Source organism: the organism of the source record quoted next, unplaced genomic scaffold, assembly GCF_019419815.1.
Source record: "Pyrus x bretschneideri cultivar Hongxiangsu unplaced genomic scaffold, Pyrus_bretschneideri_v1 Contig28, whole genome shotgun sequence".
NCBI classification, from domain to species: Eukaryota; Viridiplantae; Streptophyta; class Magnoliopsida; order Rosales; family Rosaceae; genus Pyrus; species Pyrus x bretschneideri.
In genome coordinates, this window is record NW_025999590.1 from 1,331,142 (window position 1) to 1,349,923 (window position 18,782).

The window sequence follows — 18,782 nt, forward strand, 5'->3', positions numbered from 1 at the left end:
GTGATTTATATTGTCAAGTTATTATCAATCCACTCATATTATAACACGTGAATTGATAACACTATAAAACTGTGTAATCGTTACAATTATAAATTTCTCAAGCAGAAATAAAATAAATGAAAGTCAGTCATACTCTGTATCACTTTAAAATGAAACTGAAAAAATGGCATTTTATTTTATTTTATATTTGTTTTAAATACTGGAAAATAAAAAGAAAAATGGAAAAAAACCATAGAATTACCTCTTAGATTGGGCCCATAGAGGCCCAATAAACCCAGCAAATAGTTGGATCCAGATCCGAATCGCGGCAAATCAAACGACAAGACAACTACCCCATCGAAACGGAGCAACGAACTCCAAAGCAGCAGCAGCAGATCTGCAAATCTGCATTTCCCTCCGACGCATCCCAAACCCCTAACCGGAGGGTCCGAGATCCGAAAACCTCCACCCAATTCGGAGCTCCACCACCCGATGATGGAGTCCGAAAATGCCGCCGACGACTCCTCCGCGGTGGCTAGCCTCCTCCCCTTGGCCTCCGCCTCCCAGCAACCTTACGTCTCCGAGCTCCTCTCCTTCACCCTCGATCGCCTCCACAAGGTCCTCCCTCTCTCTCTCTCTCCCTCCTCTCTCATCATTCGTTCGTTCGTTTGGTTAATCGAACTTAAAATTGATTTCTTTTTATCGGGTCGGGTTTTCAGGAACCGGAGCTTCTTCGGGTGGATGCGGAGCGAATACAGCGGCAAATGCAGGAGGTGGCGGTGGCCAATTACCGAGCGTTCATTGCCGCTTCCGATGCATTGGTCGCAATTCGAAACGAAGTGTCCTCCATCGACAAACATCTGGAGTCTCTGGTAATAATGAATTTACTCTAATTTCTGGTTAATTAATTAATTAATTAATTTGAATTTTATGATGCATTTTTGAAATGCTGACTTGGAATTTTGGGTTTTGGTAGCTGGAGGAGACGCCGAAGTTGATGAGTGGGTGCACCGAGTTTGTTGAATCCGCGGAGCAGATTTTGGAAAAGAGGAAATTGAACCAGACGTTGCTAGCTAATCACAGTACATTGCTCGACTTACTTGAAATTCCTCAGCTTATGGATACGTATGTGTTTGAAATATTGTTTAACATCATTGGTTTGAATTGTATCACTACTGTTTGTGGTATAAATCCTTGCTACATTACCCATCAATCTGATTTGGATTTAGTTTCCGAACCCAAAAAACCCCGAAACAATGCATTCTTTTGTTTCTCGAGTGATTGGATAGAAAAATGTTGTTGTTCTCATTCTAGTGAATTGGTTTCATCAGTAGTGAATTTGAACTGAATGGGATTGTTTGATGGTAGCCGAGCATGATTTTTCGGAATTTTGTATTTCTTACTGCAGCTGGTTATGCCATTGGATAAGTCTTGTATGCTTAATTCATTCTGGTTCTTACGCAGATGTGTGAGGAATGGAAATTACGATGAAGCTCTTGACTTAGAAGCATTTGTTTGCAAGCTTTCGACCATGCACCCCAAGTGAGTCTTGACCCCTTATTCTCCTTGTCAATTGGTAGTAACGACGTTCCAATTTCAATTTTGTGAAAGGCAATGCACTGAGGATCTCTTGGTTTGTTGACTTATTTTTTTCATTCTGCTGTAAGATTGCCTGTTATTCAGGCTTTGGCAGCCGAAGTCAGGCAGACTACTCAATCTCTTCTTTCTCAGCTTCTTCAGAAACTTCGTTCAAATATTCAGGTATTGTGTAATGCCATGAAAATACGTGTCTAGTGGTGCAGCATGATTTTTTATTACATTGATTGCAGAATTTGATAATTTTTTTAATTGTGGGTGTATCTTTGTGTATTGCAGCTACCTGAATGTCTCCGCATTATTGGATATTTACGTAGAATAGGAGTATTTAGTGAATACGAAATGCGTTTACAGGTAAGAAAATAGTAACGTTTCAAATGACATCTTTCATTGAGTAATCCTCTCTGGAAATCTAGGCTTTCTTGTATCTGACCTTAATTTTCTGTGCTTTAGTTTTTGAGATGTCGGGAGGCATGGCTTACTGGAATTCTGGAGGATTTGGACCAGAGAAATGCCTACGAATACCTTAAGGGGATGATAAATTGTCATAGAATGCATCTTTTTGATGTTGTTAACCAATATAGAGCAATATTTGCTGATGATACATCAGGCAGTGAAGAAAATTATGATGGTGGTCTTCTTTTCAGTTGGGCTATGCATATAATTACTTCACACCTTAAGACTCTTAAAATTCTGCTTCCAAAGATAACTGAGGGCGGATCTCTATCAAATATCTTGGATCAATGCATGGTGAGCATCCTCTATTATATTTATTATCATTCTGCACATGCTCGCATCAAGCTATAAACTGGAAATACATGCCTGAATACAGTTGCTTCTTTAATAGTCCATGATTTGCAAGATGTATCACCATTCATTGAACTTTTCGTTTAAAATGATACTCGTCGCCTTTTTACGTATGATAAAAAACCAAAGCTTCACTCGTAAATTGGTCATGCTACTCCTTTAAATATCATTGAAATTTAAGAGTAATAAAAGCTCTGTTTGTTTATTTTGATCTTCTTACTTTTTATGGTCGACAGTATTGTGCTATGGGGCTTGGTTGGGTTGGGCTAGATTTTCGGGGATTGCTGCCATCACTGTTCGAAGAGTACAGATCTTGTTCCCCTTTTATCTTGACTACTATATACCCTATGTTTTCTTCATTGCGAATGTTGACCTTGGTTATTTTTCCAGGGCAGTTCTCAACTTGTTCTCAAAAAACATGAGCGCAGCGGTTGAGAATTTTGAGGTGAATGGATAATTGATGATTTGAATTCAGTGTTTCGATGATTAAAAATGCAAATAATTGACGTTGTGTTTAAATCCAGGTGGTCTTGGATTCACATCGTTGGGTCCCACTACCAGTAGTTGGCTTTTCATCGAATAGTCATGGTGATGAAAATCAGGACGATGTAACCCCACCATCTTATCTCATGGAACATCCACCTCTTGCTGTCTTTGTTAATGGTCAGTGTTACGTAAGCTTCTCAGCTAAATCTTCTATGTTTACTAAGGAATTGCCCTTTTCCCCACCGAAATTCTCATCTTGTGTGCTTTGTTCGTTTTTAGTTGCCTCCGTTAGTAAACAAAATAATGATAGACGGTCTAATATCATTGATGACATTTGGAAGAAAGAAAGTAGGTTCCCATGTTTACTTATATAAACTGCATAAATGAATTGTAATGTGGGACATATATTTCATGGTTGCTCTTGAAACTAAAGTGTTAGTAGGTCCGGCTATTGCATAATAATCCAGAGGAATGGTCGATCTCTGCTCTCTTTTTTCAGGCATTTATGCATATATCTCTTTCTTGTGGCTTTAGGTGTGTCTGCAGCGATGAATGACCTCCGCCCCTGTGCCCCAATAAGTTTGAAGCATGTGCTTGCTCAAGAGTTAATCAAGGGGTTGCAGGCTGTTTCTGATTCTTTACTGAGGTACAATACAAATCGGATGCTGAAAGAACATGAGTCTGGACTTTTCCTCTCACTTTGTCGAGCATTTATTGAGGTATAATATAAACAAACTCGGGCTACATATTGTCTAATATTTTTCATCTATAGACGACATTGACATCCTCTATATCTCTCAAACGCATTTGTAGGTCACTTACCCACATTGTGCAACATGCTTTGGCCGCTGTTACCCTGGTGGAGCTACTTTAATAATGGATGCAAAGAATTTATATGACGCGATTGGCCGCCTATTGACAGTCGCCACTCCATCGAGAGGACTCCCGAAACCTGTTGGTGATGGAGACGGAAATGAAAATGAAAATGAAAAGAACGTAACTGAGAACGGCAACGTGCCTCCAGTGGAAAATGGCGTGTCGCCTGTTGTTGAAGAAACCGATAATCCCAACTCTGATGAAAGGGAACTGAAAAGCCCCACTTTGCAAACAGAGGAAGAGACTCGCTGATCTGTGAAGCAAATAGAACACTCCTTGTAGCTCCCATGTTTCGATTGTGTAGGTCATCATTTTTTATTTTTCGGTTTTATAATTTTGAATATTGGCTCTAATATTTTGGTTGTAATTATTTGGCTCAAAGATGTTATATCGGAATTTCAGATGTTATATGATAGAGAAGAGAAACAGTTCGATTGTAGAAAACCAGCAGCAAATTAATAACAGTTTCATACTAATTGTGTGTACCATCCGATACAACGCCAAATTTTTGCACTCATATTTCTTTTTATATGGTCAAAAGAAATTATTGTTAATCCAGTTCGTCAGGACAGTGGATTTGTTTTTTTATACTAAAAACAAAAGAAAAATATAAGCATTGTTCAGTATTTAATTTAAAATAATTTATTTATTTAATAAATAAATATTGCGAAGTTACTTTTTGTTTAATTTAAAAAACAAAAAAAAATTAGACTCAATAAGAATATGAATAACTTATGCACACCCATTTTCTAATTTTGCACTAGTGCATCTTTTGTCTATCGATTGTTTTTTATTTATTCAAGTTAAATGTTGAAAATGAACAGAGTTAAATGTTGCGTGCATAAACAACTTTCAAATGAAAAATGAATGAAAATAAAAGAAAGGGTTAGAAGCCTTTTTTGTCAATTTATTTTGCAAATCTATTTTTGATTACTGTGTTTTAAGTTTCGCCAATTTAATCATTGTGTTTTACAAAATAAGTGAAACGTGTCAAACGCCGAAGAAAATAAGTCTCACAAATTTGCTACTAATTTGTTCTAATGATTGGAGAAGTTGTGATCAGCATTTAAAATATGGATATAAGTTGAAATATGAATGGATATACACATATCGAAGTTGGTATTGATTGTCTTCGACAAGTCACGAAAATTATGAAAATTTGCAGACTCATTCACATTTAGTTGAAATTAGAAAATAAAATTTCTCAATAAAAATTCAAAACTTCAAAATTTGCAATGAGTACTAGCCAAAAAAAATATATATATATATATATATATATATAGAGAGAGTAAATTAGTAAATATCGTCAATATTTATTAATTTTCTTATATCTCTTAAATACAGAATGATATTTAAATTTCACCTCATCATTTTGTATCAATCATTGATTTTTCAGATACGTTGACGAAAATGTCTACACTCTCGTGAATATTTCAAAGACTGATTCTGATTCAGCATGACAGCAGTCAATTGCAGGAGTTAAATGGAAAAAACCAAAACTGTTAATCGAACTGACTAATTAAAAATCATTTCCCAAAATTTGAAGATGAAAACAGTTAAGAGAGAAAAGTTGTTAACCCTAAAAAGAAAATTTGTTGAAATATACCAAAAATAAACGGCGCATAAAAGGACACACTGAACCAAAACCCTAATTACTATTTACACTACACGGCACCCGCATCAGTCAACTCTCTCCCACTTTCTCGTCCAGTCGTCTCCTGCACCTCGAACTTCAACAGGTACAACTCTCCTTCGTTTCCAAACCAAAAATCCGATCAAATTTAAATATTTTTTTTTCTTTCAAAAGTTCATAAATCGATTAATTTAAGCTGATAATTCGGTAGCAGGATCGCTCTGTTTTCAAATTTCAGCTTTATTTTCAGAAATCGTTTTTGTTGCTGAATTTCGTATTTTTGTTTTCGGATTCGGCTTAAATATAGAATCTTTTGTTCCGGAAGAAGCTTTGGAGGTTATGGCGCCCACTGTCAAAGTAGTTTCGGAGCAAGAGCAAGCAGCCCCAAGGCTGCAGATTTACTCCACCTCTGATACTCTCTCTTCTTTCTGGAGAGGTACTCTTTCTCTCTCTCTCTCTCTCTCTCTATATCTTACATTCAGTGGCGAAGCCAAGAATTGTCGGGAAAGCGGCGAAGTTTTGAAAGGTTAAAAGGTTCTAGAAAAATTTAGACAACCAAATCCTTTTAGGTGGTAGACAAAATTAATGTCGTTTATAATTTGTCAATACAAACAAGTTACAATTATTGCCGGCGAGGTTTCACGTCGCATATGATCATTATCAATAAAAGCAAAAACATCTGTCTCAATGTTTATTTGGAAAACGCCCTCCACATGTAAGTTCATTTTAAGTAATCCTAGTAATCCGAAAGCGTTACTAAAAAAGTGTGATAATGCCATAATGGGGACCTAAAATGGAAGTAATCTGAAAGCAAGAGAGAAAAGGGGATTATTAGAAACCCGTTCTGTACTTTCGAATAAGCTCACTGCCAAATTATGGTTCTTTTAAGCTTAATTCCTCAAATTGGTGAAATACAAATAAAAATAATTTCAGCTAATTCAATAAAAATGCATCAGAAACCGGCACAACCTATCATCGAATTTGCATCAAAACAGTCAAAACAAGAACAACCCATCATCACATTTTCGTAAAAGTATCGAAATTTGCAGCTAATTCATGTCATAGACGATCAACAATCAAAAACCTAAAATCCCAATTCAACAAATTCGATGAAAAAGAGAAAGAAACTTTGCGCCTCTGTAGCTTCGCTGGTGCTTACATTTGATCATAAACCCCTTTTTTGCAGAAAAGTATGAAAAAGATGCCAAGAAGTACTGGGATTTGTTTTACAAGCGGCATCAAGACAAGGTGTGTTTTCAGTTACTTATTCGGTTAGTAAGTTTCACCATAGCTACTTCTGCGGTTGCCGGGCTCCCAAAATTATGCTCTGTTGCATTCTTCTGTGTGCCAATATCTGGTGCCCATATCCGAGTTTTGATTTTGCCTGGTGTGAAATAACTAACTGCGAATTTCTTTAATCAGTTCTTTAAAGATCGGCACTACCTGGACAAGGAGTGGGGCAAATATTTCTCGGTGAGTGAAGAATTATGCTGGAGATATATATGTAGGTTTTTAGCTTTGTAGTTTCATATTCATCCAACAGTTGCATAAGATTTTAACTTTTGCTTTTATTTTTTTTTTCATCTTTTTGACTATCAGGGCGCTGGGCGGAAAGTTATTTTAGAGGTAAATTAGTGTGCCAGTCATGCATGTTACTGTTGTTGTCTAATATCTCTGTATCAGTAGAGATCTTATGGCATTATGTAGTCACATATATGCCTCAACTTGATTTGGAAGAAGTATAATTTACTTCTCTTTTGTGGCAAAGTATTTATCTTAGTTTGTTAAATGCGCTGATCTATTCTATGTTTCTATATAGAGGATTTCTGACCATTTTCCTGGAAGGACGTTATGTATTGGATTATTGATTACTGTTTTCAATGTACAGGTTGGCTGTGGAGCTGGAAACACTATTTTCCCACTGGTAACGATGTATGCAGATGTTTTTGTCCATGCATGCGATTTTTCAACAAATGCTGTTAACTTGGTTAAGGTATGGTTTCCTTCTACATTTAGTTGCTGATTCCATGGCAAAGGATATTTGATTGAATATGTTTGACCAACAAAGCGCAAGTAGACGAAAAATAGTAAATTCAGTTTAGGTTGGTGATTGGTATTGAATAGCCATGACAAGTGATGCATGACAAGTTTTATTGCAGACGCATAAAGACTTCACAGATACCCGTGTTAGCGCATTTGTTTGTGATCCTACCATTGATGATCTAAGCAAGCAGATTTCTTCGTCGTCCGTGGATATTGTAACCATGGTATATGAATTGAACATATTGAGCAACTTTCCCCAGTGGTTAAATTTGACGAGTGAACTTTTTTACTTAGTAAAGTTGCTGACTTGTTAAGTAGATTTTTGTGTTATCTGCAGTGTCTCCAGAGAAGATGCCTCTGTTACTGAAAAATATTAAGAAAGTTCTTAAGGTAACTGATGATTCTAACAAACTTTTATTTCAAGCAGCTCTTTTTACAGAATTAGTGTATGCCTCCTGATATGTGATGAAATTTGTGGATTCCTTTTTCCCAGCCAAATGGTTGTGTGCTGTTTCGTGACTATGCTACTGGTGACCTTGCTCAGGTTTCTCTCCAATATGCGTGTATTTTGAAATTCATCCTTATTATTAATTGATTGTTTTTTTTTTTTTTTTTGCCCTTTTGAAAGATGGTTATAAGATACGGAAGTTTACTTGTAACTGTATTGGTAATTGACAGGAAAGACTGAAATGCAAGGACCAAAAGATAAGTGAAAACTTTTATGTCAGGGGTGATGGCACTGTAAGGTTTTCTTGCACATGCTTGTACATTGAGCTACTTTTTTCTTCGTTCACAAGCTTGATTGTGATCCCTTATTATATTTCAGCGTGCTTTCTACTTTGCTAATGAGTTCTTGACAAGCTTATTTAAAGATAATGGTTTTGATGTCGAAGAACTTGATTTGTGCTGCAAACAAGTTGAGAACCGGTCAAGGGAGTTGGTTATGAATCGGTAAACGATCCTATTTTCACTTGTAGGTTGTGTCCTGTATGTGGATGAGGATTGTCACTTTGATTAAATCCTGCTCTTCCTTTGGGTTTTTGTTCTATTAATTAATCTTCTCTGATCAAATTGTAATTCTTGTATTTTTTATTCCAGACGTTGGGTTCAAGCTGTATTCCGCCTTTCAGACGATACAAAGTCCTCTACCAAAACGGAAGCGGCAACCGGAGTAGATCATCTTGGTCAAGAGAAAAGCGAGCAAGAGGCCAATGAGAATATCTTGAAGAAACCTGTGAATGATTTGGATGTTGACATTTCCGACGGTGTGGCGGTGGACATGTTTGGTGTCTTACCTTCCAATGACAACGAGGTAAAGTTTCGTCTGTTTTCCTTCTACAAATATGCTTAAATTTTCATAATTGTTTGCAGAAATAAAGCTTTTATTAGGTTGAGGCTCGACTCATTTAAGGCATTCTTGCTCTTAGATAATTGAGCTAGAGCTAGGTGATTGGACTTTCAAGATTGAAGTGTTATCCAAAGTGTATCAACACACTTGCAAATCAACTGGTTTAATGTTGTGGGAATCAGCTCGGTTCATGGCTTCTGTTTTAACCAGAAATCCAACTATTGTCAGCGGGAAAAAGGTGTTGGAGTTGGGGTGTGGCTCCGGGGGTATTTGCTCTATGGTTGCCGCTAGATCTGCTGACCTTGTGTTTGCGACTGATGGTGACTCAAAAGCACTTGACCTACTGACGCAAAATGTCAAGTCAAATCTTAGACCGCCATTTCTGGACAAACTGATTACAAGAAGATTAGAGTGGGGAAATAGAGATCATATAGAAGCCATCAAGGAAGCTAATTCTCAAGGTTTTGATATCATCCTCGGCACAGACGTCACTTATGTAGCTGAAGCAATCTTGCCCTTATTTCAAACTGCAAAGGAGTTGATTTCATCGGACAGCAGCACCGCTGAGGATTTCAAACCGGCCCTAATCCTTTGTCATATTTTCCGTCGGGTAGACGAGCCTTCCATCCTTTCAGCTGCATCCAAATTCGGGTTTAAGCTAGTCGATAAGTGGCCTATGGAAACTTCTCCTTCATCACCAAGCGTCATCAAATCTTGGTTCCCTGAGAATGGTTCGGAGCATGTCGAAAGGGGAGCACTACATATTCTGTACTTCCACGCGTAGCGGAATTTCGTGACTCGATAGTTATATTTCTTTCTTCTGTTATGACAGATTACATCAAGAAATAGTCAATGTTCATTCCAGCCATTTTGTTTTTGTTGTCACGTTTTGAACTAAAATCTGTAATTTTTCTTGAAAGTTGTTTGAGTTGCTATTGAAGGCATTGGATGAAAGGAGAGCTATCACCTTCAATTGTGTAATTTTCTTCTTTTTGTTGGGTAAATAAAAGTGTGTAAAATAAAACAGAATAATAAGAGCGAGTTATAATGGTTAATTCATTTTCGTGGTTTGATGGTCAAGGTTCATGCAATCTGCAAGTGACAATTTGCTCCGGTGTTTAGGGGTTTTTTTTTTTCTTCACCCCATTGCGTTTCGGGATTGAACCTTCTCTTCTTCCCTTTAATTTGGTTCATGAAGCAGTTAGTTAAATCGTCTTTAGCTTATCACCGTGAATACAAATTAGTATTATGGAGTATAAAGAACATCTAGTTTTTGTGGCTAACTAATGTTTGCCAGTTAAGAATCATGCAATTTGCAAATGGCGGACTGCTCTGGTGTTTAGGGCTTTTTTTTTCATCGCATTGCGTTTTGGGTGTAAACCTTCTCTTCTTTTCTTTAGAGCTAGTTTGGGATTGTGGTACTTTTAAAAAAAGTAGCTTATTAAAAAAATTGGAATATTAAATGTGTTTGGTAAAACAAAAAAAAAAGTGCTTGTTTAAAAAATTGTTATCAATGACAGTAGAAAAGTAGAAACATGGCCTACCATGCTTCTAAATTTTTTTTTTTTTTTTCAAAGCATAGTAATCAGTGCTCATGTAATGAAATTTTCAAATGGCAAGTATACCCTGAAGGAAGATTTGTGAAAAACATGTTCATTTAAGCAACATCAATAGCATGCAATTAACAATTAAAGGCGGAATCATGCTTGTATGCACTTAAAAACAAAACATTTACTCATGAAATTCAAAGCCTAGTAGATAGGTGAACCAAGACTCAACTCAAAACAAAGTGAGTTGAGAAATCAATACCTTTGTAGATTCCTCTTTGCATAAGCAAAGGCTAATCACTCAAAGAGAGGGCCTTCATTCCTTGCATCTTAGATCCATGGATTTGGATGGATGAAAAGGTTTCTCCAAGTTCCCAAAATTGAGAACCTCTAATGATTCATCACCAAGGCATAATGAAGAAGAAATGAGTGACCTTGGAGGAGTTTGATTGCTAGATGATCCCTCCAAGGTGGCCTAAATTTTAGAGAGAAAGGAGAGCTTGTGTTCTCATCCTTTCCCCAAAAAAATTACCATATGTAAATTTTAGGCTATAAAGTCCTTTATGTAGTCCCTTCAAATAAGTGACCTAATGGACCAAAAGCCCTATTCTTCTAACATGGCAAGCCTATAGGGTTTATTGGGCTTTCAAGCCCTTTGTTTATTCAAGTTGTCATACAACTTGAGTTAATGGGCTTGACATTCAAATCCCATTGGGCCTTGCGGCCCAAAACTAACCCGAGGTCTTTAACGAACTTATTCGTTTGATTAATTAACATATTAATTAATCCTAGCCTTAGATAAATAATTAAACCATTTAATTATTCTTACTCATCTCCGTTGTTTCTTCAAACTCTACCTTACTCGGTGAACGATCCATTAGGTTCCTTTTAGCGAGGCAGTGGGCGATTAAAACTCTTTCTAATCGATTGTGAATTGAAACTTACTTTCAATTCTCCCGTTAGTGATAATACACTTTTAGGGCTTCCACAAACCATGGTTGACGCCTAGCAGCATGTCATGGTTACCCAAGCTAATCAGAAGAGGTGGAGAACCTATTCAGTTTTAGGATTACAAATGCAATACGGTCTTTCTCTAATACAATACTCTTGACCACATTGTTTGGTTTGATAGTTTATTCATGTATACTATCCAATGTGAGTCTTGTGCTTATATGATTACCTTGAATGTGATTTGGAACACATTCCTAAATCTCATTCATACTTTGGCCAAAGATTCTTAATCATATCATAGAGTATTCTCCCTCAAACAGTTTGAAGGTTAGAGATCCCTTGTTGCGCTTCACTTGCCTCCATGGCTAAGTGGCTTAACCCCAATGATGCCATGGACACCCTCCTGATGGAGTGACTTTGACATAATCAAAGATTAAGGACCTAACCACAAGACAACTGTGATGCCTCAGGTCAAAAGACTAATTTGCATTATCCCAACCATGAGTTCTCATGTGACATGAATATGAGAACTCTTCGTTGATCGTGTTCAGTGAACTCATTCTCTATTGAGCACCTACGTATTTGTCTTGATGTCACACACACCAATGACTCGAGACTAGTCACTCTCCCTGAGATAAGACATATCACGTACTGATCTTAACGGACTGTCAATGCCCAATTGACAATCCTATGATCAGGAACGTTTAGGATGTGTCAACGAAAGAATGGTCTCATGAATCTAACTTCTTTAGATCGCATTCTTCCAATCACATATTCCTTGGACTTATCGTTTAAGCATATAACATTTATATGAGACGGCTCAAACAATAATGTTTGCCCTTAATATTAAACTAGATTAGTTTAACATGTGAAATGTCCATAAAGTATCATCATATGATTGGTTTTAGGGCACATTTCCAACATACCCGTTTTACAAAATTACAATTTTTGCCCTTACATTATTGTCTTTAACAATTATTATATCACATCAAATATCATATCTTTTATAGTCATTTTCATATTCAAAGCAATTTATATAAAAATTTAACAAACACTGAGACATTACTTTTCTATTTTTATTTTTATTAAAAGTACTTTAACAGAAAAAAGTTTACCAAACATTCAACAACTTTATTTTACAGCTGTTTATTTTCATAATACAACAGAAACTGTTGTAAAAAAAAAACGCAGCAATACCAAACTAGCTCTTAATAGTAAGTTAAATATTTTTAAGTTAATCACCATGAATACAAATTAGTATTATGGAGCATAAAAACAACTAGTTTTTGTGGCCTCGAAACCGTATCATTGTCACAATACTACATAACTCCAATGTTTTTTCTGTTATGTGAAAAAATATTATGAGAGGTTAGTGGTTAAGAGCATTTACTGGTGTACAGGTATCTTGTATTCGATTTCTCCAGTCATATCACTTTTATTAAAAACTGTAATACCCTAAAAATTTAAATATATGAATTTTATATTCATAATTGTGAATATGTGGGAAAAATCGAAAATAAAATTGATTTATGGTTATGAAGAATTTAATCGAGAACTTTTAAAGTTTTGTTTTCAGAAATTATTATAATTTACGGTTTTGTATTATTGAGATTTTATGTTATTTTTGGAGAAATTATATTAATTCATTTAAGTTTAGTTTTAAATTAAACTAGTTATGAAGTTTGGGAATTAATAATTTAAAATCCGTAGGGCTTTCGAAGCCACAATTTATATTTTTGAATAAAGCTTGATCTCTCGAACGCGTAGGCGCAAACCATTCATGAAACGGGTTTATAACAAAGAAGTTATTAACGTTTAAAGTCAGGGATATTTTGGTAATTTTACTTCATTTTAGAAGGTTCCAGAAAATCTGGAGCAATGAGTTGTGCCACGTGTGTGGCTGGGATGAAGTAAAAAATGAGTGATGGACGACTATGATTGAAAGAAAAAAATAGAAAGGAGAAAAGGAAGAAAGGAATTGGGGGGGGGGGTGACCAATGGGAGGAGGGAGCCGGGAGAAAAAGGAGAGAGATGGGGGAACACCGGATGACAAAGACCCGGCGACCTGACCCATTTTCCTCATCTTCTCCGGTGATTTTCATTGGTTTCCCTGCGAATCACGTCGATCAAACCTTGGGAAATCATTTCAAGACCTCCCCTTTACCCAATCCATTCCAAAAACTCAAGATAAAAGGGTGTGGAAATCGTGTAATTGGCACGGTGGGTGTGGGGTGCGCCAGAGCTCTTTGGCGGTGATCCGCCATTTTCTAAAGCCAAATCTGACCACCACCACTATCCATGGACTCCTTGTGAACCCAAGAGCATGTTCCAAGCCTTGGATGGGGCGGTGGAACACCGGAGGACATGGATCAAGGTCACCCAAATTATAGGGTTTCTGGCTGGTTCGAGACAAATTGGAGCCTTTCCAGGCTAAATTGGACTTGGTCGCAGGTATAAAGTTTGTTCTACTCTTTGAGATCTTCATTTCTGTAATTTTTGAGAATTTTTAGAAATAGTTAAACTTTTCGGCGAGTCGGGGCGGCCAACCGCCACCCACGGCGGTGCTTGCGGTGGCGCACAGCCAGGGAGCCGACATTGTGTTTTTATAAGAATTTCGTTATTCTAATTATACTTGTGAGATCTAACTGCTGAGGTTTGAATATTAATACGATTGTGGTATATGTTGGATTAATTGAATATACTTGGATTTGGGTTGAATTTTGGAAATGTGAACTACGAAAGGCTTGATCTCGTTCAAGGGTACGTACGCAGTCTAACAGTGTTAGATGCAGCCTTAAATAACTTGAGAAACAATTTTTAGATTGGGAAGTGTTTTGTAAAAGGAAATAGTGACAAAGTGAGAATAAATTTGTACGTTTTGGTGTTTAAATTTTTAATTATGAATCATGGTTGTAAACAAGACATATAATTAAAGAATTACGATAAGTGGTAGTTAAATCATTGAGATAAATCCTTTGTTGAGAATTGGTACTATGAAAAGGAATTTGGTAAATAATTTGAGTCTTAACCTTATGGCTTGAAAATTTAAAAGTTGGTCATGAATTTAATGTGAGGGATAGGAAATTGAAGTAGAGAATCGGGTTTAATGGTAGTTAATTAACCAAGAGTTTAGTTTGAACCTATCACCAATAATATTTCCCGAAAATAAATATTTTGGGCAGAGGCGTGACAAAAACAAATTAGGATAATGGCATTAATTTTCATCTGAGTGATATATATATATATATATATATATATATATATTTATATGCTGCTTTTACATGCATACATAGTTGAATTGGAAGCAGAACTGAACAAATAATGAGAAGAATACTCACACTTTAAACATGCACTCGTAATGACATGGAAAACATTTTGATGTGTTGAAAGCTTTCTGACTCTTTTGTTTCTTGTGGTGATATTGCTTGTAATTATTGCTCTTGTTGATCGAGTTAATATGAAGCTAGAGAGGAAATGAAAAGCAACCGGATTTGATTATTAGGTGATTGTAGGGTTTTGTGGTAGCTCTTAGGAATTTAGTCAGAATGAATGTAGGATAAAGATTGTGTGATGGTAGAACTTGATTATTGAGTATGAGTTTATTGATAAATTTTAGTTTTATTCTTAGTTTCATCTTGTACTTGATGGTAATTATGCAATAGGATAAAATAGACAATTCACATTTAGAATTTAAGTTGGATGTAGAAAAAGGTTAGATGGGTTCAAATAAAATTTCCCTTTTGCAATCTATGATAAATAATGAGATTTTAAATAATTACTTTTCATGATAATATAAATGGACCTAGTATATAACAGAAACAATAGATCACTAACTATAACTTTTCTTTACACTTAGTACTACAGTTTGGTAGTGTTTCTTATCACTTGTAAGTGAGAAGTGTTAGGTTCGAAACTAATGAATGACGAGTTCGATATTAAATTCATTGTATAAAAAATATCACTTTTCATAATAAAATACACAAAAATAGGACTAAGAACATAAATAACAGATTTCAAAGAACAAACGTTTGCTTCCCATTTATTACCTAAAATACAAATTAATAGAAGTATCAAATGCATTTCTTGGTGCCACAAGCTATGTTTTGGCATACTGTTGGACCCGGGACCAAAAATACAATATCGGGGCTTTTAGATTCAGGTCCAAAAACATAGATGATTTTTAGGAGTGAGTCCAACTACCTAATTATATATATATATATTTTTTAATGCTCATTTTATATTTTCTAAAAATATTAAAAATCAATTAAAATCTTCTAATATTATGAATTTTCAACCCCAAAAAATATAATTAATATCTTATAACAAAAAAAAAAAAATACATTGACATAAATCTATCTGCAAACCATTCTACCCTAACTCAAGTAACAAATATATGAATGTATATCATACCTATAAGTAAGATATGAAACTTAACTAAAAGGTAGAAAAAAACATAATATATCTACAAGCAAGACACATGAATCTTACTTGATTATAAAAAAGAATCTATCATATAGGTAGATAAATATAATTAACCTGTGATATAGGTTGATTATAAAAATAAAAAAATAAAATCTATAAATGGGGTTTAAAAAGGGATAAAGAACAAGAAAGAACAAAAAAAATAAATAATCAAAGAGATAATTAGGAAGAAATTTGTTTTTTATAATAAATCTTATCATTTAAGAGATAATTATTGATAATAAAATAATAAGATTTAAGGAATTGAACTTATTTTAATAAATTGGACTATTCCTACTATTGGCTCAAAAAAATTAGACCTATATTAAGTTCAAGAAATCAAACATAGAATTCTCATTTGAACAGGAATGAATGCGAGGTAAAATTAGGCTCTTATCTACAAATAAATAGAAATAACACTAGACCGAAGAAATAAACACTACGAATCAATCACTAGTATTTTACTTATTTGCTAGAACAAAATCACTTACACTACGAATCAATCAGTCAAATAAATCCAATAATGAGATAAAACCATCGATAATTAGTTATATTGGTATCGATCTCCATTGGAAAATCCGTGGATCAATCAGAAAGGGTCTTATTATTTTCTTCGAGTTTTTATTTTACATAAATTATCTTTCCAGATGTTAATCAACATAATCAGTGGAAGAAAACTTCAAAAACAGTCTGGGATAAATGAAATATTGAATATGTTTCCAATAAATACAGTTAATTTGTCACAATAGCATTACATAAATCTTAGAAACTGCTAGGTTTTCAAATCACCAGTGCCTGTTTGCAAGAACAGCTATGGTTTCAAGCTACAAGATCTGCCCCAAGGAAGAAAGGGCTACATGCTGAAGGGGTTCTTCACGATCAACAACCTGATGGTAGAAGTTACGCCAACGAAAGACGGACACGTATACACCGTTATCATGGCAACCAATATGTATAGTACGGAAATTCTTCTCCCAAAGAACTCCACTTCACCAGGATATTCCAGATTTAGCTGCAAATTAGGCCAACAAGCGCTACCATTGCAATATTTACTGCATCAAGATAAAAAGAAAAGAAAAAAAAAACTTACCTCATAGATCTGAAGGTTTATATGACATCGATGTCGTGTCTCGACTGTTCTGACCCATGTAAGGAAGCCTGATACGATGAATACAGTTCATAATTCGTTAATGAAAGTCAGATCTGACTTCAGAGCTTTTGTGTCCATAAAGATGAATTTTCAACTTTCAACCTTATGGTATTGTACCAATTATGGCAAGAGAGACCAAAATTCACCTGCCTACCAAACGGGGATAATTTTTCTTTGCTTCTGAATACGGCCTTGAAGTCAGCAACCAATTCAATGCCTAATAAAAAGGGATTTCGATAGCAATAAATAAAAAATAAAAATAAAAACCCTAAGAAACCCTAATCCCCAATCCCTACATAGTTTGAGACCGACATGTCGAAATCGATAAGTCTCTGTAACCACGACAACATGATGCAATTAATGATCCAGTCTAGACCCCCCATCGACTCCGTCTGATCAGTAGTTATTTTCTGGGAGCAAATTTATAAGCAGAAAATTCATGAAAAATTGTAAACGCAAATATACAAAACAAACATGCTTCAGAGAGTGACAGAGAGATAGGTGGGGGTGACAGATAGAGAGTGAGCACGCAAAGCTTCGAGCATGAACCCAGCATGCAAGAAAGTACCATGTGTGCTCACTCTCTTCTGTCACCGCCCTTTACCCCTTCTCTTCAATATTGCAGCACATAGTGAAAAATTGTAAACGCAAATATACAAAACAAACATGCTTCAGAGAGTGAGAGAGAGATAGGTGGGGGTGACAGATAGAGAGTGAGCACGCAAAGCTTCGAGCATGAACCCAGCATGCAAGAAAGTACCATGTGTGCTCACTCTCTTCTGTCACCGCCCTTTACCCCTTCTCTTCAATATTGCAGCACATAGAGAGAGAGAGAGAGAGAGAGAGAGAGAGAGAGAGAGAGGCCTCCAAAAAACCCTAGCTTTTTTTTTTTTTTGGAGGGTTTCAAACCCTAATCTCTAGGGTCGCTCTACTCGACCTCACCGGGAAGGGAACCCCAACCTATCACTCTACTCATCGTCGGTTCCTCACCGTCGAGGGAACCCTAATAGCTTACCCTTGTTTTGCTTTGCTTTGCTTTGATATGAGAAATTGCAAGGCCTATTGGGGGTTTATATAGAAGGAAAAAAGAGAAAAGAGAGGAGTAACAGGAGTTGCATCGATTATGGAATAAATCTGGGTTTATCTTCTATTGGTCATCGTCCATTATTTTAATGCCATTTTAATTTTTAATCACAGATCGAAGAGAAAGGAAAAATAAAGTCGTCTAGAACTTTATCGCTTCCCATCTCGATCTAATGTTCAAACCCCAACCACTACACTTATCCAGTTACTGTCACCGATGCATCTAGTAATTATAAATCTTCCAGTCCCTTCCTCCTCTCCTTTATTTTGATATGTGACAATCCCTTCCTTTCAAGGACGAGGTCTCTTTTCCTCTTCTGGCCTCTTCTCCTCCGTATTAAATAATATATTTATGGACTTAATTTGGACATGTTTTGTGTCCCAACCTAGCACCAAATTTATGCATACATTTTAAGAGTTTATTACAATAAATTGTATTGTGTGATGATGGCGTATGGACTTCTTTTAGAGTCAATATAGACAAGGGCAAAGCCAGGATTTTTTTCTTGGGTAGGCTAGCTGAAAATAGTACCATAAAATCATACGTTTATTTTTTTGCTTATATAAAATTATATAATAATCAATATAAAAGAACAACAATATAATATAAACTATTCTCAAAATAATAACCCTAACCGATAAATTCAAGGACCATATAAATAATTAACCTACTAATTAAATCAAAAATAAGTAAATAAAGAGATTAAGAACGTACCAAATGTGACATTCATTGGAAAATTACAATAGAAAGTAAGGAATTGCAGAGATAGAGATTTAATTGTGGATTTAAAGAAATTATTTTTCTTTTCTTGAGTAAGATGC

At 35.6% G+C, this 18,782-nt stretch overlaps 2 protein-coding genes across 3 annotated transcripts; both read left to right on the plus strand.

Moving 5' to 3' along the window:
* The first annotated feature begins 309 nt into the window (after window positions 1-309).
* LOC103927520 (conserved oligomeric Golgi complex subunit 8) lies at window positions 310-4,220 on the plus strand. The gene is made up of 12 exons (XM_009336451.3): window positions 310-597; window positions 699-851; window positions 956-1,104; window positions 1,444-1,521; window positions 1,647-1,740; window positions 1,855-1,929; window positions 2,029-2,325; window positions 2,619-2,686; window positions 2,773-2,827; window positions 2,907-3,045; window positions 3,403-3,587; window positions 3,682-4,220. Exons 1-12 carry the CDS (start codon window positions 472-474, stop codon window positions 3,994-3,996), a joined length of 1,734 nt encoding a protein of 577 aa, XP_009334726.2. The 5' UTR covers window positions 310-471; the 3' UTR covers window positions 3,997-4,220.
* A 1,090-nt stretch (window positions 4,221-5,310) lies between these two features.
* On the plus strand, window positions 5,311-9,848 carry LOC103927521. 2 transcript variants are annotated; one of them, XM_009336455.3, is made up of 13 exons: window positions 5,311-5,483; window positions 5,703-5,813; window positions 6,564-6,625; window positions 6,800-6,850; window positions 6,977-7,003; window positions 7,266-7,370; window positions 7,537-7,644; window positions 7,739-7,810; window positions 7,914-7,964; window positions 8,099-8,161; window positions 8,247-8,371; window positions 8,519-8,732; window positions 8,848-9,848. In XM_009336455.3, exons 2-13 carry the CDS (start codon window positions 5,717-5,719, stop codon window positions 9,550-9,552), a joined length of 1,680 nt encoding a protein of 559 aa, XP_009334730.2. In that variant the 5' UTR covers window positions 5,311-5,483; window positions 5,703-5,716; the 3' UTR covers window positions 9,553-9,848. The 2 variants fall into 2 exon arrangements, with proteins under 2 accessions (XP_009334730.2, XP_009334728.2); XM_009336453.3 differs by having other exon boundaries at window positions 5,313-5,483; window positions 5,685-5,813.
* Window positions 9,849-18,782: the final 8,934 nt, after the last annotated feature.

What these genes read in the sequence shown, in the direction of transcription:
- LOC103927520 (XM_009336451.3), top strand. Translation starts at nt 472, where the DNA reads ATGATGGAGTCCGAAAATGCCGCCGACGACTCCTCCGCGGTGGCTAGC. An exon ending in ATATCTTGGATCAATGCATG is followed by an intron (nt 2,326 to 2,618) that starts GTGAGCATCCTC and finishes TATGGTCGACAG; the next exon opens with TATTGTGCTATGGGGCTTGG. An exon ending in CAGCGGTTGAGAATTTTGAG is followed by an intron (nt 2,828 to 2,906) that starts GTGAATGGATAA and finishes GTTTAAATCCAG; the next exon opens with GTGGTCTTGGATTCACATCG.
- LOC103927521 (XM_009336455.3), top strand. Translation starts at nt 5,717, where the DNA reads ATGGCGCCCACTGTCAAAGTAGTTTCGGAGCAAGAGCAAGCAGCCCCA. An exon ending in ACAAGCGGCATCAAGACAAG is followed by an intron (nt 6,626 to 6,799) that starts GTGTGTTTTCAG and finishes TTCTTTAATCAG; the next exon opens with TTCTTTAAAGATCGGCACTA. An exon ending in CCGTGGATATTGTAACCATG is followed by an intron (nt 7,645 to 7,738) that starts GTATATGAATTG and finishes CTTGTTAAGTAG; the next exon opens with ATTTTTGTGTTATCTGCAGT.